Raw genomic sequence first — 21,958 nt, forward strand, 5'->3', positions numbered from 1 at the left:
ATGTACATGGACTGCTCCTCAACAGTCCGAAGTGCTCTCCCATCACCCTCGTCCCCCTCCCTGTGTGAAATTGTGCAACCAACGCAAAGGGGAATCCTCTCTGACACTTACGAGCACTGCTACGCACACACTGCGAGGGCTGCTGATATATGATATGTGCAGGCACTGAGCTTGCACAAACTCTGCCTTTACTACACACACATCAGCCTCCACTTTGTGAAGACATAACCTTGCTGCCTTTTGTGAAATGGGTTCTCTCTGACGTCAAATGGGCGAGGTGCGCAGCTGAATACAGAGGAGATGAACTGGGTCGAGCTGCCTGTGTGCGTCTCTCCCACTGCTGTCTGTGGGTTTATGCGTGCATGCTCACTCCTGTTTGCAGCGTTTCATTCACCTTCATCTTTCATTCAGCCTCTGCAGAGAAAATGGAGAGGCATTCTTGCTACGCATGCTTCTCCATTATGAAATTTGAAATGATGCAATGAATGAAGCAAAAACTGATCATAGTAGCAACTGTTAAGTTACCCAGACAAAACTGTAGGATTTTACTGAGCTTGTTCTCTGTTCACTTGCCCTATTGACTGATTATTTTTGTGGACAAAGAGTTTGACTCTCAGTCTGATTTATATTGGGCATTTGTTGTGTCAGTCATTGCATAGTATTTGGTATCGATAATCCTGCCACATTTAAAATGACCATGCAATTCCTTTCATTTCTGTGGCTTACTGCACTGCTAACTATTGCAGAGACCCTGACCCAACTTGACCAGAGGCAAGCTAAATTTGACAATGAGCTCATACCTGCACAGAATATTTAGTCTGACTAGCCTGCTGTCTACAGTGGTATACACATACTGTCTGCCTTAAAACTACCACACACTATTACAGTACACCAGGCAGATGGCTTCCTTTGTCACACAGGCACAGACACCCTTCATGTCTGATTCAGGGCTCCTTTCCATTTGCAGCTTTTGATGTGGTAACCTGACCCAGTGGGCAGGGCAGTGTATGACCTGTGTGTCTCAACTAGTTGCCTGTCATCAGGGTCCAAGCTACTCTGCAAGATGAGTAATGTGCATGATGTGGGTCGATATATCATGCACTGCATTATGACAGCTTATGAGGATTGATTATTTTTGGTGTTGGTTATTGGTTATGTTTTCAGTTGGAGCGATATGTGGACCCAAGTTAATGTCAGGACACAAAATTGCAAAAGTCTAAGTACCTCTGTAATAAGAATAAATGAATATTGTGCACTAGCAACAAGGCCTGAAAATGGCAAATAAAAAAAAAAAAAAAAAGGCAAATTTTAGTGATTACTGCAATGTTAGCTTTTAGAAAAAAAAAATAGGCTGTTGCATTTGTGATATCATTGTCTCTGGCATGGGAAAAGTGTCTGGGACTATAAGTCTTGCACTGCATTGCATTGTGCAGGTAAAGGGTCAGCTGTGCACTGTGGCATTGTTTGAGATGGTAAAAACGATTTGTGGTGTTACCTAGGTTTGTGGAAACATGCTTTTATGTATATGTATGCGTATATATATGTATATGTATGCGTATATATATGTATATGTATGCGTATGTATATGTATATGTATGCGTATGTATATGTATGCGTATGTATATGTATGCGTATATATATGTATATGTATGCGTATATATATATGTGTATATGTATGCGTGTATATATATGTGTATATGTATGCGTGTATATATATGTGTATATGTATGCGTGTATATATATGTGTATATGTGTATATATATATATATATATATATATATATATATGTTTTATTTTCAGAGTGCTCTGCCTTTTTTGTGAAAGCAGAAAGCTGTTGTTGTTATCACTATTCTTACTTTTACACGCAACCAATCATACAGGTATGACTTTCCACCCTGGTAACTAGGAGAATGAAGAAGCAGCTTGCTCTTAACATTCCAAGCTGTATGGTACGTTGGACAGAAATAATCGCAACAAAGCCATAAAGGTTGTTTTTGCAAGAAGATCGACTGGAAACTGAATGTTGCTAGTCAAAGCATTAATTTGACATTTTACTACTTGATATCCCATGACCTAGAAAATAGAGAACCCACTTTGTTGTGTCAGTGTAAGATTGCCTGAACTTGAGAAGGAGAAAATGGAACTCCAGTAATGGCATATCCTGGGCTTTTTCTGCTTCTTTTCAATTTGCTGCATTTTCTCTGCTTCTGTCTTTCCATTTTTCTGTGTACACTGAAACCCTTGTATTTATTTTTAATATTACTGTTTTCCTTTCCTGTTTCACTGGTACTCAGCACAAATGGCAGTAGTTCAGAATGACGTTACCATCTCCTTGGCAACCCTGTGGGCTGGTTTGTGTGTATGTGTGTTGAGTGAAACTGGGAGGAGTGTTGATAGAGCTGAGAGATCATAAGAGAGGGATTGGCAGAGGAGGAGAGCATAGGTAAAGCCGGTTTATTCATAAGCACCCCACTGCTGGCTCTGATTCACAATTTCTCCTGCAGCCCCTCCCTAACATTAAGCTAGCACAGTTTGCTCAGCCATGAGATTTGAGACTGACATTTGAAATGAATGAATGAATGTACTTGCTATCTGATCCAAAACCTTTCATTCCCTTTGTTCAAAATAACCCGCACAGTGCGATCAAACAGGAGCAGATTATTTTTAAGTGATCAAGTCAGCCATACATTACTTGTGTAGCTGTAGGTTTATGTAAGCAGAGTGTTACTGGGGCTTGTGGGTGTCCTGGTCAGTGATGTAGAGTAATGCTGGTGCTGCTGCTGCTGATGACTTTGCTGTTACATTGCCTGGGTCTTTCCCACACTGGGAATCCCTGCCTCATTTTGAACGCTCTATCTATTCTATTCTGCAGCATGGCACCGTGGTGCAGACATGCACTTGAATGGCAATCTGCAACAATGCATGTAATACATTAGTTCTGACAATCATACTTTTTTTATACATTTTTTACTGTACCTTTAAATTAACAAGGATGCACAGCTTATGCTATTTTTGACCATGTGAAACAATATAGGCTTGTAGTACATTTGCTGGTGAGTGTGTGTTTCTATTCTTGCGAGATACCAGAATTTTAAAAAAGTAATAATGGTTAGTACTGTGCAGGACCTTCTATTTGAACAGGCAGAAATTTTCAGTGTGCGAGGCTTTGCCAGATGATGCATGTCTGATACCTTTCTGTTGGGATGAATTTTAGAGGAGGAACACATTTATAGTTCGTTCTCAGAACGCACATTTGCTGTTCGTGAAGCATGGAGCCTACACTGTAGAAACTAATTATGAGCAGTGACAAAGTCAACAATTTAGCAGTTTGATAAAGATTAATCCTGCTTTAGGTGCTGCTTTTTCAAAACCTGCCTGTCGGTAGGTTTTGAGCTTTCAGATGCTTTGTCCCCCTCCCTCCTAGAAATCGCAGCAGCAGCAGCGATGAGTCACTCGGTGTGTGAAACATGACGTCATCCGTGTCTTCCTCTTCTGCTCTTGGTATCCAGGACTCCTGACTGTAGGACAGACCATGCTGCTGCACTAAGCTGGAGGGAGAGAAGAGAGAGAGGCCCCAGAAGACCCCCGAGGTGGTGGCTGGTCGTTTGGTGCCCCTCCCCCTTGTCTGGCTGGCTGGCTAGCTGCTGCCTCTTCAGTTCACCCGATTGCTGTAAATATACATATGTATATATTTTTTTCACATGTGCATGCTTTTCTAAGGTTATCCTAAAGGTGTGTCTTTTAGAGCAGGTTTTGCACCTATGTTGGGAAATTTGGAGCTCAGAGTTAGTTTACTTAAGAAAATGCATCTTAAGATGTAAGCTCAAACTAATTTTCATGAATAGAAGACAATAAAGTGTGTAAATTCATGAACGCATCCAAGTAATGAGGATAAAGTGTCTTTCTAAACAGTTCATAGAGTTCATCTGCAGAAAGTTTTTTTTTTTTTGTTAGTTATTTTTCAGTTTGGGCTTTTTTCTTTTTATCTCTTCCCCTTGCAGCCCTTCCCCAAAGGCTAAGGCTTGCTATGGACTGCACTTTGCCCCCTGCTGCGGCCCAGTCCAGTACACTGCCTTAGTGGGTCCCCTCATCTTTCCGTGTGTGGTTCCTGTCCAGGCTCACTGTACAGAGTCCAGCCCCGATCTGGTTCCACCTACAGGTAATAGTGTAGAAGTACATTCAGCTGTGTCTTTGTCTTTGTCTTCGTCTTTGGTTTGTCTTTAACCAGTTTTTGACAAATGGATAGCCATTCTGTGTAGAAAGTATAGAACCCCCCACCCACCCACTCTTATCTCTTACTACCTTTTTCTTAGCCATTCCTGGGTCCTCCACCCAACCCCCTCCCCACTCCCACCCTCCCCCCTCTCCCCTAAAAAGATGTCAGTGAGCCTGACAACAGACATCCAGCAGGAGGGAGAGAGTGGGCCACTTATTGAGCCCTGCAGTCGAGGCAAGACCTCCCCTCAACCACAGGGCACCAAGGAAGGGACTGGAGACGGCCTGGAGCTAGACGATAGCGCCCCACAGGATGCACTGGTAGGAGAAGTTGACAATACTGGTGGTAATAAGTTTACATTTAAATGTTGCAAGAAAAAATAGCTACAGCAAAAATGGCAGTTGTATTCCACAGAGTGGTAATAATATTTCTCCTCCTCTTTTGAGAAGGACCACTGTTGAGTTTCAGGGCCAGTAACAATATCCAGTAATCAGCTCTTTGTTCTCACTGATACGCTGACCAATTATTATTGATACTAGCCTGCGGCACATGTTTGCATTGCTTATGTATTAAAACAGACATGTATGTTAATTTATCATATTACTCTTTATCTTCATTATGTCACTGTATATAGTCAGATGGCAAAAATGGCTGTTCATAAACACCAAACAAATGAATAATAAATACATATATTTATTGTTCTTCTTTGCAAGCTACATATTCATTGTATAAGAGACTGTAATATAAGCATCACTGTTTGAACACTTATTTACAGATATGCATGGCAACACATTCCAGTTAAACCCAAAGTGCCACTGCGGTAAAAATATAGTGAAAGGAACTAAAAAAAAAAAAACCAGCATACACATAACGTACAGGTAATTTTGCAGTTTTGAGATCATCTGCTATACGTAATATAAATCAGTTGTTAGAGAAGAGTTCACAGACGTGCAGGGACATACACGCAATGTCACTTTTTTTTTTTTTTTTTTTGATCAGCTACTTCACTTAATATATGTATAATTTGGAAGGATTTGAGTGTTCTAAAAATAATTCCCAAAAGCTATATAGATGCTGAAAGCTATAAACTGACTTTATAGTTAGTTTATATAGTAAGTTTCATCCAGACTGATTAATGCATGTAGGAGGAGTTAGGCAATAGACATACATATGCTACAATCATGATTATAATAAGTAGATAACAGGTGAGGTGGTTTCATATGTCATGTAAATTTGTTTTTCTATTTCAAATTAAGAAGCTACTTGTACTTTCCCCCTTACTGGCAAAAGTTTTGTTGTGTTTGACGAACACTGTTATCTTTGCAAAAGTCATTACATTACCAGAAATCAAATTTGTTCCTTCCTGTGTCCCCTGCATTGAGATGAGAGACGACAACAAAGCAAAATCTGAAAACCTCCACTTACATCTGTTTTTTGAGTGGTGTTGCTTGTCAGCAGTGTGCCTTGCATTCTAATATTTATTTGAGCAATAACAAAAATTACATTTTATTGCTATTTTGCTCTAGGTTTTTAATCAACAAATGACAGCGTTCTTATTACGTGTTGCACTGAAGCTTTGTGTTAGCCAGTAATATTAAAACCTCAGATATATAGCACATGACCCTCTGCTCTGTGGTGATTGTTTCACAGGTGATGGTTTATACTGATGAATGCACACCTGTATCTCACACACATTTACTTACTTTTTAAATGGAGGTTATCTGCATCCTATTTATTTAATGTAGTTAGATATGCTGAAAGTGAATTATTAAAATTATTAAAATAACAAATTCTTCTTTCAGAAACGGGCTCCTAACCATAGCCATGGCAGGAAAAGGGCCAAGGTAAGTGGTTTTAATGGTTTTATATATATATATATATATATATATATATATATATATATATATATATATATATATATATATATATATATATATATATATATATATATATATCAGACGTCAAAAGATGAGTTTTTGGTTTTATTTGTAGTCTTGTTCCTTGAAATAAATCCCAAGCCAGTTTGTTGTATAAGACGACCTTTCATAAGTAACATTGTAATCCTCTATTGGCTTAAAATTTTCAATCTGATTGGACATTTAAAAGTAGCTGTGTTAGACTGACCTTGGTAGCTACAGCAGAATAATACAGTTAAAACCAGTTAAATTTTACAACTAGATGTTGGTTTGCCAAGTAAATGGATGAATCGGATCAGCTGACTTGAATGTAGTATAGCAAAGCAGCATTTTTATTCAGCATTAATTTATAGGTGTTTAGGATTGTCAATACTGTGTACTAAAATTAGCATCAACTTCTTTTAAAATGTTAACAGAGACCTATACCTCACAGCTAGAAGGTCTTGGCCTTTCTGTGTGGAGTTTGCATGGCATGCCTTGCTTAACCAGCTCCTAATGCTCACATTTTCTTAAAGTTTGAGTGTTTTTAATCAACAAATGAACAGTGCTCTCATCTCACGTTGTATTGAATCTTTTTTTTTTCTCTTTTTTTCCTCTTTTTTTTATTTTTTTTTAATGCTCTGATAAAGGCTTGATACATATTTATGCTCTTGTTTATTCCATTAAAAAAACCTAACAGCAGAACTTTAGTGTGCAGCACAATAATGTTAATAAAATTAAGGTTTTTCTTGTATCACAATGCTAGGTGAATGATTTTATAGATGGATAGGATAGATGTCATAGTATTGCACAAAATGTTGTTTAAGCTACATTAATCAACATTATAGCTGGAAAGTCTGGACATAAAATCTGGCTTATTGTGATTTGATCTATTTCAATGATAATATGTGAAAATGTAACATTAGCCTTACAGATAATATGTGTGGTACTCTTTCAGTCTAATGCCAAACTGAAGCTGGTACGAAGTCTGGCAGTATGTGAAGAGTCCTCTGGTCCTTTCTCCAATGATGGACCACCAGATTCGGTACCTTTCTTTTCTCTAACCATAATTAAAAACCCCAGGCTCTAATCTACATCTACTTGTGCCTGCAATTTTTTTTTTTTTTTTTTGTTTGGAACACTGATTTGGTATGATTAACAATCCTTAATAGGATTAACTAAATCAAAATTAGTAAAAGCACAACCTTTAATTCTTGTAGTAATGGAATGTGATTTTCTAGGATATCATCCAGCTTCACATCAGCTGTCCATCAGACAAAGAGGAGGAGAAGTCCTCAAAGGATGAGTATGAAAATGAAGAAGAGAAGAAGGACAAGACTCCCCGAAAGATGCTGTCACGCGGTAAGATGCAAATTTGATGCTTAAATTTATTTTGTAGCCTGTCTTTTCCAAATCAAATGTGTCAACAGACTAAACAACTTTGTTAGTTATCTGTCCTGAATTAGTACATTTTTATGACCAAATTAGGATGTCAACCTAATTTTTCTAAAGATTAGGGCACAGCTTCGTCTTTAGTTTATCATTACCTTTCTCTCATTTGGCATCAGCAGAGATAAAATGACTAGCACTCTGCCTGGTTTAGTGGAAAATAGTAGAATGTTATCCTCCTGAGAGTGTGTGTGCATGTGTATGTAGAACACAGGAAAAACAGCTAAGCGGTGTCTCATGCTATTAGCTTCTTTTATGTACCCACCCTTTCTGGGCAGTCTTGGATGTCATTGCTGGTGTGTTGTGGTGCCATTTTAGGAGCTATGCTTAGCAGCATTTTGATTTTTTTTTTTTTTCTTTTCTGTCTCGCTTAATGAAAGTTTCTGTATCAACCTATTCCCCATTTTATCTGCGTAATTACACTTCACTGTCTTTTAATAGATTCCAGTCAGGAATATACTGACTCAACGGGAATCGACGTTCACGAGTTTCTGGTCAATACACTGAAAAACAATCCCAGGTATGAGATTATCACTGAAAGCTGACTAAACACGGTTGTAATAAGAAGAGCACAATAGTAAATGAGCTAGGTGGGATAGCGCTATCTGTTTATGTTAATAAACAAAAGTTTAATATAGAAATATATAACATTTTATGACAAAAGTTTTTTTTCATAGTAAACAATTTTATTTTTTTTTTTTACTAGTTGCTTTAGTAAAAGCTATAGCAAAGAAATTAAAACATCCTACTATTCATCCAGTAAAATGGTATGTCATTTCATAGCATATGGCCTGCACTGATGGCAACTTACAACATGCACTGACATTTACACCGATTAAGCATAACATTATGACCACTTATTGGTAAAGTGCATAGCAGTGATTAGCTCTTCATCATGGCACTTGTTAGTGGGTAGGATATATTAGGGAGACCGTGAACATTTTGTCCTCAAAGTTGATGCAAGTTGATGTTAGAAACAGGAAAAATGGGCAAGCGTAAGGATTTGAGCAAGTTTGACAAGGGCCAAATTGTGACGGCTAGACAGCGGAATCAGAGCATCTCCAAAACTGCAGCTCTTGTGGGGTGTTCCTGGTCTGCAGTGGACAGTATCTATCAAAAGTGGTCCAAGGAAGAAAAAGTGATGAATCAGTGACAGGGTCATGGTCAAGGCTCACTGATGCACATGGGGAGTGAAGGCGGCCCGTGTGGTGCGATCCAACATACTAGCTGGCAGAGGCAGTGTGATACTTTGGGCAATGTTCCTCTGGGAAACCTTGGGCCCTGCTGGATATTATTTTGACACCTACCACCTACCTAAGAGGACCATGTTGCAGACCATGAACAACCTTTCATGGAAAAGGTATTGCATGATAGCTGTGGCCTCTTTCAGCAGGATAATGCACCCTGCCACAAAGCAAAAATGTTTCAGGAATGGTTTGAGGAACACAACAACGAGTTTAAGGTGTTGATTTGGCCTCCAAATTTGCCAGATCTCAATCCAATCAAACATCTGCGGGATGTGCTGGACAAACAAGATCAGATCCATGGAGGCCTCACACTTGCAACTTGCAGGATTTAAAGGATCTGTTGCTAGCATTTGGCAGTATATACCACAGCACACCTTCAGGGGTCTAGTGGAGTCCATGCCTTGACAGGTCAGGGCTGTTTTTGCAGCAAAAGATGGACCAACACAATATTAGTCAAGTTTACATTATAAAAAAAAAGCTTTGCATTGTACTACTTTTAAAGAGAAGCAATAAATGTCTTGTATAATAGTTGTATGCAACAGGCTATGAGCTAGTTTGCAAAATCACTCAATATGTGTTTGGTCCTTATCTTAATGTCATTAAGTAATGTTGGAATTTGTCGTTGGCATTTATTATGTTCAGGCTTTTGCACATGAATTATTAATTTAAGTCTTTTTTTTTAAATCTCAAAATGGCCAGTGATATAAAAAATTAATATATGAAAGCAGGACAGAATAATTTGAGGGCAGAATTTGGAGAACAATTTATTTACAGTGGTAGCATACTTGTGGCACTATCCACTGTGTCACTCACCTCTCTGATCTCTCTCCCTCACTCTCTTTCCCTCTATGGCCCACAAGGGATCGAATGATGCTGCTCAAACTGGAACAAGATATCCTGGAGTTCATTAATGACGACAAGTAAGCCATGTTCTTCATAACACTCACATGTTTTTAAATTTAGCCCTCCCACCTTCAGTTCTTATTTATAGTTTGCTGAGGTAATGAGAAAATTATGTAAAGTTGTAGTTGTGTATTGAGTATTTTTATACGTACTGTTGGTTTATTCTGATATTTTTAGCTGTAGCTACTTCCCTGTAGCATTTGTTATTAGGATGACAAATAAAAGTCTTTCTAATAGACAGACCAGTACAAGTTAAGACAGTGCAAGTGAATTAGTCAAAAAAATATTAAAGCTGAAGCTTGGGCAAAATTAGTCCACAAAAAGTATAAGCTGACTTTATGAAAGTTGGAGAATTATTTTAAATTTATAAAGTACTTTTGTATGAGGATTGATTCAGGGAGTCCAGTGAAATATTTGTTTAAATGTTATAAAATCCATTGAAAAATGTCTTTATCATTTTATAGATATGATGCATAACCCCATTTTTCAAATGTGCTAAATAATTAGAGAATTAAAACTCATTTGTCAGTAATTTGAGTTGCTGTGTTGAAATAACATTCTTCTCTCATTTTTAATCTTTGGTGTGCATTTCAGTAATCAGTATAAGAAGTTTCCACAAATGACTTCTTATCATCGCATGCTGCTGCACCGTGTCGCTGCCTACTTTGGCATGGACCATAATGTGGATCAGACAGGCAAGGCTGTCATCATCAACAAGACGGGCAACACACGCATGTGAGTGTGGTTACTGACTTTGGCTTAGTCTTTAACTAGTCTAGTTAGTCAGAATGTCAAATTAACACTTCAAATTGAATCTGATTCCAAAACAAAGACAAAAGGCAAGGTATGTGATAGCAGCCATTCGTTTGTCAGCAAAAGTATACAAAACCAATTTTGTTATTGATCTGGGTAATGTTCATAAGTTCAAAATAGGGCATTGGCACTGGTGGAAGATGCATTCTCCTCTCATAATGCAACATAATGCATACCATGTGAGAGAAAATGCCCTCAGCAGGTTTGATGCCCTGCATGTAATTCTGCTTCCCTTTCCAATGTCACCTTCCCATCTATATCACAGTTATCCATAAAAAGAAGACAAAATAGACAAACACACTAACAGCGCTGATGGACACAAATCATTTTTCTTCCTTGCCTTCACCTTTATTGATGAAAAGGTTGTATCAAATAGATTGTTACCCAATTTTGATATGTTCATTTTGTGTGTGTGTGTGTGTGTGTTTTTTTAACACTGTTGTTTCAACTAAGCAAGGTTAGAATTAAAACTACTTGTATTGAGGTATTGATTGTGCCAGCAGCAGTTTCACCTTTAGATGTTAAAGTTGTCTAAGTTACTATGTGAGAATTTGTCTAGTTGTACATTGGCAAATCATTAGATGTAGAAGTGAACAAACTAAATCTGGACAGATTTGATACTCGATTCAGAGGTACTAACATTACTAAATTCACTGTGAAACTGTCTTTACGAATTGTTTTTTGTTTTAACTTTGATATTGATTTTTCACCAATGCAGTCAAATGGTGTTTTACCTAGGTTTATTTAGCATAACAGTTTTCACACAGCCACTGTAGCCCTGAACTTTTCTACACATGATGTAATGGAAATGTGTTTGAGAACAAAGTCTGACACAGTCAGTTTGGGCATTAAAAATTATCTTTAACTTGTCAGCTCCCCCATTTGGAGTTCAGTTTGCATGGGTGAGACAGCATTGCAGGGACCAGTCTGAATTCACAGCTGGCAAATGGTCATCCAGTGCCCTTTTTCATGCATGCTTTACATAAACAGCGTATTTCCAATTTTGAGAGTGTGGTTGATACAAATGATCTCCTGCTGTGATACATGTGGAGCAGGACTTCAGAACTTTGGAGGACAGTTTTTTTTTGTTTGTTTGTTTTTAACCTGACTCTCTCAAAATTCAAGGTCTTGAGTAAAATCTCTATTTCTGTTTTTTCTTTTTTTCTTTTTTTTTAAACAGCCCAGAACAAAGGTTCTCTGAACACATCAAGGATGAACGCAACATGGACTTCCAGAAGAAGTTCATCCTTAAGAGAGATGATGCTAGCATGGACAAAGATGATAATCAGGTACACTGATGGATGTCATGAGTACTTGAAATTTTTGTGTGTTTTTAGTGGCTCATTTGTCTTTTTAGCATATTATTTCTCACTCTTTCTTTTCTCCCATACTAGTGTTTTTAGCCAGACCAATTAGTTAGATCCTTCATTGAGTAACAAAACCTCACATAGGCTGTCTCCTGTAATCTTTCATATTGACTTCAAAAGAAACACTTTGGATCTGTATGCAATATCGGTCCTGAGTCTTGCTGCCACATGTTACATCTTTTGGAGATGGACCCCACAGAAGTAAAGGGACATAGCTGGATTTAATGACATGTGGGATGTTTAACATTTTTTCACTCATTCAGAGACAACAGACTACCTAGGCATCTAGATGTAGGAACAACATGAACCTGCAGCAATATCTTGGCCCAGTCATGTAGTTATTTTATACAACCTTACTGAGGAATCTAATTAGCTATGTCAGTGATAGTTATAAGAGAATGCAGGATTTGGTCAATGCTTACAGTACATTGTTAAAAGTTATACAGTTAGTAGGTGTGAAACTGCATTTGTTATCACAGATGAAAATTTGCACATAAATGTAGGTTTAACAATCTGCAACAACAGGGATAATGCCAATTATTTTCCATTTGTAGGCTGCGATTTAGTCCAGACAATATGCATTTGTCAATTAAACCTTGAAACCTGAGATTTTCAAATACAGAAACATGTCATCATTGTGGAATTACAAGATTTAGCATCTTGAAATCAATTTTATTTGCTTTGTTGTGCTCTGGACCAAGTTTATCACACTGCTTTATTAATTTCAGCAGTGTTTGTTTGAAGCTATGACACTTTTTCCTAATGCTTGTGCAGATTTTTCATACTCCCTTGTATGATTCTATGTTCTCTCACATTTGTGGTGTTAAAACTTCCCACGCTGACTCCATCCCTCGAAACTCTCACTTTACACAGTTTTCATACTGCTGTCTTGTTTTGACATCAGACATCTGCTCTTCCTCACATGCTATTGTTATCTTGTGTGTTGCTGCTACTTCTCTTGACAGCAGGTTGCGCAGAGTGTGACTGTACGTGTTTGTATATTAGATTGCAATCTTAATTATTTTCCATTGTGATTCTCTTCCCAAATCTTAGATCCGTGTGCCGCTGCAGGACGGGCGGCGTAGCAAGTCCATTGAAGAGCGAGAGGAAGAGTATCAGCGGGTACGAGACCGGATCTTTGCCCGAGAAGTAAGTATTGAACCTAAATGGAGTAGCAAGCACTTGCAATGCATATTCTTTACTTGGAAGAGGTCTCCCAGTTATGTCAACAGCCACCGATGTATATTGGGCCAATTTTCTAATGAATTGATTCATTTGTGGCAGTTTGCCACAATATCAGCCTCAACCTGGTGATTTACTTTGTGCTGAATGGTGATTTCTATTGCACTGTTTCTTGAGTTGAATGATTGACAGTGCATCTTTTAATATTTAAAAAAAAAACAAAAACAAGAACGAGCATGCAAGTTTTATTTATTTTTTCTAGGGTCATCTTAAGAATAGACAAACTCTATATACAGGGTCAAAAAGTAGACATTGCAGTAGGGCTTCAACAATTCATCGACATAATTGATGACCTCAACTACAAAAATTAGTTGACATGGAATTTTAAGGTCAACACATCATATTCTAAAACCATGTATGTGATTTTGTAACTGCAATACACTACAGGAAGATATGGGGGCAGTATTTCCTCTATTGTCTGACAATAACAATAATAACGAAGAAGAAAGTAACGCAAACAGCACAACGATGTTGGAACAAAGAGGAGGGCAGAGAGAATGAAAGAAAATTGAGACAGGCTGTCAAAGGTGTAGGAGCATTTCACAGAAAACAAAAATAAATTTGAATGCACACTGTACAAAGCAGAGCTTGGAGCTGTGATGTCAGCTCTGGATGGGTACGTTTTAGAGTTAGTGCGTTGCGTTGATACCTGTTAATGTTTGTAAAGTAATGTTTCTGTTAGTTTAACTGTCAGAAACAAGATCTCATGGGTCATGTTTGTTAAGCGGCACAATTTCAGTTATGTTAGCTAACGAGTGAAGGGACAATAGGAGCAGCTACGTTGTCTCCTATTTTTTTTCCTTGCATTAATATCAGTGTTCATTCTGAATAGTAAACCTCTTCATGAAATGAATCATCTGTAAACTTTTCAGTTGTTTTGGACGGAAAAAATCTTTTTTGATTTAATTTGAAGCCTTATTTTAACTATTGGACAGAGGCCATTTTTATTTACTTATTTGCACATTATATTTTCATTTAAAAATAAAAATTGCATTCACTTTAATATGCATTGTTTATTTGATATTTATTGTTTTGTCACATTAATGTTAAAAATACATTTGATTAGTTTCAAACTCGTATTTTTATGGGTCATTATTTTAATTGTGAGAAGAGACAACAAGGTGATATTCACAGGTGGGCAGGCTTGAACAGGTGCAGTAAAATTGAAATAATCATTGACTAATTGAAAAAATAATTGACAGATTAGTCTTTAGTTGCAGCCCTACATGGTAGCCTTGATATTTGGTCACAAGTTGTGTTTTGACCAGATATTTTTGGTAGTCATAAACAAGCTGCAGGCTCATTTTGGTTGGATTTTTGTCCATTTTACTTGATAAAGTTCAATAAAATTTGTTGGTTTCCAGGAAGAACCCAACTTTAAGCACATTCCACGTATTTTTGATCGACTTAAAGTCAGAAAGACTTCATGTTAGCTGGTTTGATCCCCCTCACAACCTGCTTTGTGTGTTTTAGTCTTTTTTGTTGTTGTTGTTATTGCTGCTGCTGCAGAAAAGCAGTCTTAATTGCCGTACATGAATTTAGAGTCCTTAGCAACTTGAGACATTTTGTAACTTTCAGCTCCATGGATTTGATAATCTAAGTGGATGTATGAATAGTTTTTTTTTTTTTTTTTTTTTTTTTTAAACCCATGTTGATTTCAGAGGACCTAAAAATAAAGAGAGCTTTATGTAGTACAGTCATTCTGCCTCAGAGGAACAGTTCAAAGAAATCACTGAAAGCTCCGTACTGCTGTGACATTCATGTCCACTATGATTGTAAATAAATGTCAAGCTGCAGCTTTATGCAAGTATTTTATGCGTGCTGCTTTTCTAGTGAGTTTCTTGTCTTGCAAACACACTCCAACAGCACTGCCTTAGACTGTAGCAGGCAACAGTAGTCCAAGCTAGAAAATTCAGGCTTTTGAGATCTGGGTCTTGTGCGACTGTGCTAAACTCACTAAGGCCACATATCAGAATAAGGGTGTTATAAAGTCTGCCTGTGATGAGACTGAAACTATCAGTCCAAGAAATTTGGGGTTGAAGCCTGTCTGCAGGAGAAATACTGAAAAGGCAGTTTTGTGTTGCACAACTTTTTATTGCTTGCCACACTCATTTTGCTGACTCTTTTGAGGTTCTTGATCCCAGACTGGGAACCACTACTTTAAATGACATATTTCATCCTCAATGCTTTTAAATCCAAGTCTGCAAACCTCTTTTGTTATATTCAAAACACTGCTTGTCTTAAATGCTCTTGGAAGACTGATACATTTCATAATGTGCAGGTGTCCTTTTTTTTACAGTCTTCTCAAAATGGATACATCAATGACAACAGGTAAGATGATGCATTCTGCTGAAGACTTCATAGATTCCATCATTGCCACCTGTCCTGTTAAAACTGTAGTGTATTAGGTTTTAGTTATGAAAGGTAGGCAGCTACCTCATAAAATTTAAAAAGGTATCTGTATGAATTTATTCTGACTTCTTACAAGTTTATCTTGTCTGAAATTTGACTTTAAAGAACAAATGATAAAATAGTTTTTTTACTCTTCTTTTTCCTTGCAAATGATAATTATTCATTTGCTAATTTCCCTGGTCTAAAACACTGTGTTTGAAAAAGATCTGGGAGTAATGGAAGGCCACTTTTTAAATTTTTTTTATTTTATATATATATATATATATATATAAAGAAATAATTAAACTCACAAGCAGTTACACTAAGACCACTCTAAGCAGCCTGTCCATTGAACTTGAAAGATTAGGATATAATATGTGGAGTGAGAAAGAGGAATGATTGGCTTTTTTAACAGTCAAGTTTTTGTGTGTTTTTTATTTTTCTCCCTTATTTCTTCGGGTGGTGTAAGTTGCACTGAACCTACTTCTACCCCTCACACCCCTCTTTATGTCATCCTTCTGTAAACCCTCTTCTGTTCTCCAGTCCAGTCCTGTAACTCTAGCATTTTCTCCTAATGTTAACCCCAACAGACTTTCCACTGAGGGCTACTGCTCTAGCTCTCAAAAGAGGAGGCAGATCTTTAGGTATTGGGGTGCTGCTGACTGACTTTTGTGTTGCCATGCCCATTTTTGAAAGTGGTTTGGTGATGATAGTGGTGACTTGTGGTGGTTATTATCTTTGCTTGGCGTAGTCGGCTGATTAATGGCTATTCCAGCATTGCACTTTTGGGCTTCCCAAGGTCCATGCATGGCTGCTTTGTGGTTTCACTGGGGACTGATTGACCTACTTACCCTTCCACCCATTCACCATCAACCACATTTTATACAAAGTAACTGCATCACTTTCACAGTAACCTGTTTGTTATGTGGTTGGCTCAGTCTTGTAGTTTTTGTTAACATGTCACCTGTTGGATAGTGTTACATAAAATATATTGACAGTACATATGCGCAGTAGTGCTGCCCACCTGACATGTTACTCTGAAAATGAGAACCATGAGACTTAATAAAAGTTATATTTTCTAAGTGTGCAAGTGGGTTCCAGCTAATAATTTTCATTATTGATTAATATTCTGCTTAATTAGTTTATCTTTTCATCTATAAAATGTTAGAAAATGGCAAAATTGTTCATAATTACTAATAATTACTGTGTAGTCTCTTAACAGCTGACATGAAAGAAAGAATTTCTGTTGTCAGTACACATCTAAAAAAAACTAATATTAAAAAGCCAAAGATGCATTAAAAAAAAAACTTTATGTTCACATGCCCTACTGGGCCTATGTGCCCAAAATGTGTCTGACCTGTAGATAGATACTTAGGTTTTAATTTGTCAGAAAAGATCAGTAGTGTATCCTGAAATGCCAAATTACCACTTGTCTTTAAATTAACCTCTGTCAGGGGAGTAGCACCGCTGGTGAATTGGAACACATCACAAACCTGAACATTTAATGTGTCCCACCCCTTACATCCGTCTTTATTATTTGGGAGTGGTAGCAATGTTTTGGCACATCTTTGTGCTTGGTTACTTGGAAATGACAAGCAAATAACTTGTTAATCTCCAGAGTGCAGCAATAAATACTTTTCATACCTCTACACTTAGCAACACGTTCAGTTCTTTAGTGCCTTCACGGAGTTACTGGGAGTTTCACACAAACTTTCATTTGGATTTGAGCATGAACTGATTAGAATGAACTAATTAGTGGTCAGAGGTAAAGATCTCACATGTCATGTTTTTGGGCTTAATATAAAATTAATTTTGGCAAAATCTACGCTAAAAGATAGGTTAATAGGTTAAAGGTCTAATAGGTTAAAGGTCAAGTCCAGACAAACATTAACTTGACTGGCTGGTGACAAGTGCAAGGGGGTAATTAACGTGCTTTTTTTTTTATTTTTTATTTTTTTAAACATTATGTAAATGTAAATAGTATGCTGTATGCATTGTACTGCTAACATGTGTTTATATAATGAAATGTTGACCCTTTATTTTTCAGACATGACCCTTCTTTTGTATTTATTTTTTTAAATTCCTCATCATATGAGTTATCCATTTCTTTTTTAAAAAATATTTAATTCTGTTATTACTTATGCAAATTTTAGAAATCTGGCGTGGCATCTGAAATGAAATTGTTTGAATTTTTTTCTTTCCATCTAAAAATGAGCTTATTGTAAGATGTTAACCTTTTAGAGAGAATACATGCTGTTAAGCAGACCCTTAAAATCACAGACTTGTTGAGGATGATCACAGTTTAACGAACCCCTTATTGTATCTTGCAAAGAGAATGAATGAAGTACATAACAGCAAGAGTATTATCTCCCCTCCTTCCCGTTTGTGCATGTGATGGGGAATGCTGTCGTGAGGAGATGGGATATCGTTCGTGTGATCAGCAGCAGAATCCCCCCCTCCTTTTTCTTCTCATCCTGTTCTCATCTTTGTCTGCAGAACGAAGCAAACAAAGTGTGTGCCTGCCTGTACAGAGAATGTCAGAGCACCCACCCTTCCTTAAAACAGGCTGTGCAGAGAGAGGCCTCAAAATAGATTCTCCATCAATTCGGTCTCTCTGAAATATTTATGAGCCACAGCCACCTTTAAACACTACTCCCTGTTACTAGGGTTTTACAACCATAACCGCATCTTCATCCTTGTCATTGAGATTCCCACAGTCTGACATATTTTGAATTTATTTTAATCTTTCTCTGTACATGAACATACACTGTTCATAACCCTTTAATGATGAAAGAAACATATCTACAGACTTGGCAGTTCTTTTGTTTTGTTTGTTTTTTTTTTTTTTTAAATTGCAGATCCTTAGATCTATGTTGCCCTGCAAGGCCTTCATTCAACAATATTTATAACTCCAGTGCATTTTTCTTTTAAAGTCAGATTTATAATGAATTCACCTATTTATTTTATTTATTGATTGTTTTCTTCTCAATCATTAATGATCAAATAGAACAATAGTATTCCTAAGGATGACACTTAAATGGCAGACCCAGTAGTTCACTTGTGATGGAGGGTTTCCTGAGAGTGGCGGTTACTCTTACAGTGTGATCATTGGTTTTCTTGGCAGCTACCCTTATCCAGGGTGACAACATCACAACAACACAATGAGCGTGTATACAGCAATATAGCTTGCTGTAGAACTATATTGGTGAATGTGAATTTTTTTTTGTTGTAAATAGTGTGTGTCTATATGTTGATGTACATCTACTCTTATTTAGTGTCTGTGTACATCTGGTATTAAGTCAGTAGCATATGAGTTTTGTTTCTATCGTGTATCTGTCTTAATGGAAAGACAATGCATTTTTAAGTGCATGCATTATATTAAGTATTACAAGTTTATGCAAGTATTTATTCTGTAAATCCTTTATGGGAATGGTGTCTACAGTCTCTGGGCCTTTTCACACCTGAAAGTCCAAACAAGATTCATATTTTTGTTACACTGTAAGTTTTAATTTCACACTGTAATTACGTGAATTGGACTCTAAAGCAGTTTACACACAACATGTATGTGATATTGATTAGATGGGCATGTGTGATGTTGTTGTATATTGAATGAAAGGGGGAAATATGAAAATATATAGCTTTATCATCAGAAACAGGTTTTTTTTTTTTTACCCCTTGATGTATTTGTCATTAAAAAACCGAGTCTCCTCCTTTGTCAAAATGCTACCACAGATTATTTTTCTTTTCTTTTCTGCCATACATTTTGTAATCCATCCAAAACTGGGTTTCATAGAAGAAACAAACAGAATTAATTCTGGACCAAAGCCATCTCTTTTTGTCACACTAAGGTTTGGTCTGGACCCAGGGCCATGTGAGATTTAAAACAAGTCATTTTGGTTATTTCAAACAAAATTTAAAACGTCCAGACCAGTCATGTTAGGTGTGAAAGCACCCTTAGATGGTTAGTGTGTGTTGAGCTCTTAGAAATTTGTCTTGTCTAGTGTCTTTGTAATACTGTATTTTCTTACACCCTAATGTTTGGAGCATCTTTTACCCCCTGCATGTGTGTTTTCCTTTTGTGAATGGTTTTGTGTGTGTGTGAGTGCGTCTGTGTGTGTCTGTGTGTATGTGTGTTCGTATGTTTTAAATTTGAGACATTGTTTGGTGGTATGTTGCCTGAGTTTGTATTGTGGTTATCCTAAACCAGCAAATGTGCATCTGTGTTGAATGCCCCATCTTTAAAGCCTGTAAATTGTGTGTACACTCTAGCTATTGATGACCTTACTCTGCTCTTCTTTTTTCTGCTCCCCCTATTCTTTTCTGTCTTTAACTGTCTTTATTCTGCTTCCACCTACACTCCTATCTGCCTCAAACTCTTAAATGCATACTATCTTTTATATATATACATATTTATATTCCCCTTCCTAACCTTATACCTTTTTGTCTTTCTCTTCTGACTTTGCTTTCTGTAATTTGCACATTCTCACTCATCTCTCAATTCTTCCTGCTGTAACACCTTTTCTACTTCATCTCTTTATTCCCCTGCACATTCCTACTTTATTTCCATCATTTCATCTCTTATCTCTCTTTTTGGTTCCTGTTCTGTCTTCAGAGGAAACCGTGAGAGCTCCAGTCGGGCATCTAGCAGTCGTCAAAGCAGCACAGACAGTGACATGAAGTGCCTGGAGCCACGGCCCTGGAGCAGCACTGACTCAGACAGCTCTAACCGCACCCTTCGGCCACCCGTCACTAAGGCCAGCAGCTTCTCTGGCATCTCCATCCTTACCAGGGGGGATAGCCTTGGCAGCAACAAAGGCTCACAAGGAAGCTGCAAAGGCTCTCGCTCTGGTAAGGATTGGAGAAAAGTGGAGAAGCATTTAGGTAGTATGCCATTAAAATAAACATGGGCTAATTAACATCAGAAGTAACAGCTTTTATTTTACTCCCCTCAAATGAAGAAAGTACAGCATAAGGTGATGTATTGTTTGGATCATGTAAGCTACTTTTTGTGTAAAATATAATGCAATATAATGGTAGAATGACAGAAAGTCACTGTAGTTTAAGAATAAACTGTGTTGTATTGTGTTTACCCAGTATAAGTCAATAGGTCCCTTGTCCCATATGGGTAATGATTGTGGATTCTTTATAGTGATTTTTTTTTTTTTTTTTTTTTTTTGGTCACAGCGGCTTTTTGTGACAGTGGAGAGAGACAGGAAATGGGGGAAAGATACTGGGGAAGACACGTGGGCAAATCAGCGCCGGGACGTGAACCCGGGCCACCCGCACCGCAACGCGGCATGTGTATGTGGTCGCCGGCTTCACCACTAAGCCACTCAGGCGCCCCTTTATAGTGATTTTTAAGGGAAGTTATCAGTATTATTGCAAAATGTGCCAGCTGTTTTAATACAGCCTTTGGACAGTATGGGCTGAATTAGGTTGGACATTGCTGGAAACTCTCACAGTTTATGCAAAGTTCAGAACACTGGTGTTAATCAGTGAAGATGCAGTGTCATGACATTAATTTCTAATTTGTGGGTTAAAATTTTTGTAGAAATTAAAATGCAAATTTATTTCCTGTGTTATGTCATCTTCTGAATCACTAGGCCTTCCCCTAGTCAGCCCTGATGTATGTCCCCCACCTGCAGCCTCCCAGTCCAGCCGTAGCCTGCTTCCATGTCCGTCTCAACAGCCACAGCAGCCGCAGCCCCAGGCGCCACCTCAGACTGCCCTGTTGCCCACACCGCCACAGCACCCTTTGAGTAACCACATGATTGCTCAGGTAAGTCATCTCCACTACCAACCAAAAGGAGTGTAATGGTACACAAAATTTGTGGTTTGTATAGACCTTCGTCTGAAGGTCAGTTTTTTGGTATAGCAGGAAAAAAAAAGAAAAACATCAAGGTATTTAATTGGCCAGAATTCTTAGTGTAACAGTTCTTACTGAAGCCTGCATACTGTATATAAGAAAAGACTGCTTATTTAGCTGTGTATTGAAAAATGTTAGACAAGTGCAATGTATTCATTGAAATTAACAATTAAGGGCAGTAGTGCAGTTTCAGGATTAAATATCACACAAAGTATTTCTCCTTGTCAACACATCATCTGTGAAAATGATTTTTTTTTCTCCCTCATGAATTTGAAATTGGAACAAGAGCCTTCTCAATGTTCTACTAATAGTCACTGAAAGACTGTCTGTAAACAAGTTGAAATAGTGACAAATAAGACTTGCTACATTGCAATTAAAATAACATTTTCTAAACTTAGAATTGTCTGGTATATGGAAACCAACATTTTTATTTAGGCCTGCATGCCACACTTCTTCTCCAGAGCGGTGCAGAATTCTAAACTCTGTTATGCTTAGACACGGTGTGCATATTGTTCTGAAACTCATCCAGGGTGCAGTGACCCTAGCTCATTCTGTACTGAGCATTTGGG

The 21,958-nt window shown here is 37.6% G+C and overlaps 1 protein-coding gene across 5 annotated transcripts in view; it reads left to right on the plus strand.

Annotated features, from left to right (window-relative positions):
* Nucleotides 1–21,958, plus strand: part of r3hdm2 (R3H domain containing 2) — a 66,237-nt gene that overhangs the window by 24,070 nt on the left and 20,209 nt on the right. For 3 of the 5 annotated variants that reach the window (XM_030729410.1, XM_030729413.1, XM_030729411.1), the window contains 14 exons: nucleotides 3,510–3,670; nucleotides 4,002–4,159; nucleotides 4,314–4,536; nucleotides 6,019–6,060; nucleotides 7,070–7,156; nucleotides 7,353–7,473; nucleotides 8,002–8,080; nucleotides 9,668–9,727; nucleotides 10,305–10,445; nucleotides 11,704–11,812; nucleotides 12,944–13,039; nucleotides 15,414–15,463; nucleotides 20,136–20,371; nucleotides 21,127–21,302. In XM_030729410.1, coding sequence (XP_030585270.1) covers nucleotides 4,378–4,536; nucleotides 6,019–6,060; nucleotides 7,070–7,156; nucleotides 7,353–7,473; nucleotides 8,002–8,080; nucleotides 9,668–9,727; nucleotides 10,305–10,445; nucleotides 11,704–11,812; nucleotides 12,944–13,039; nucleotides 15,414–15,463; nucleotides 20,136–20,371; nucleotides 21,127–21,302 — 1,356 coding nt within the window. In that variant the 5' untranslated portion in view covers nucleotides 3,510–3,670; nucleotides 4,002–4,159; nucleotides 4,314–4,377. The remainder of the gene's footprint in view (nucleotides 1–3,509; nucleotides 3,671–4,001; nucleotides 4,160–4,313; nucleotides 4,537–6,018; nucleotides 6,061–7,069; nucleotides 7,157–7,352; nucleotides 7,474–8,001; nucleotides 8,081–9,667; nucleotides 9,728–10,304; nucleotides 10,446–11,703; nucleotides 11,813–12,943; nucleotides 13,040–15,413; nucleotides 15,464–20,135; nucleotides 20,372–21,126; nucleotides 21,303–21,958) is intronic. The other 2 variants (XM_030729412.1, XM_030729414.1) reach the window with 1 other exon arrangement.

Source organism: Archocentrus centrarchus, chromosome 5, assembly GCF_007364275.1.
Source record: "Archocentrus centrarchus isolate MPI-CPG fArcCen1 chromosome 5, fArcCen1, whole genome shotgun sequence".
Taxonomy (NCBI): Eukaryota; Metazoa; Chordata; class Actinopteri; order Cichliformes; family Cichlidae; genus Archocentrus; species Archocentrus centrarchus.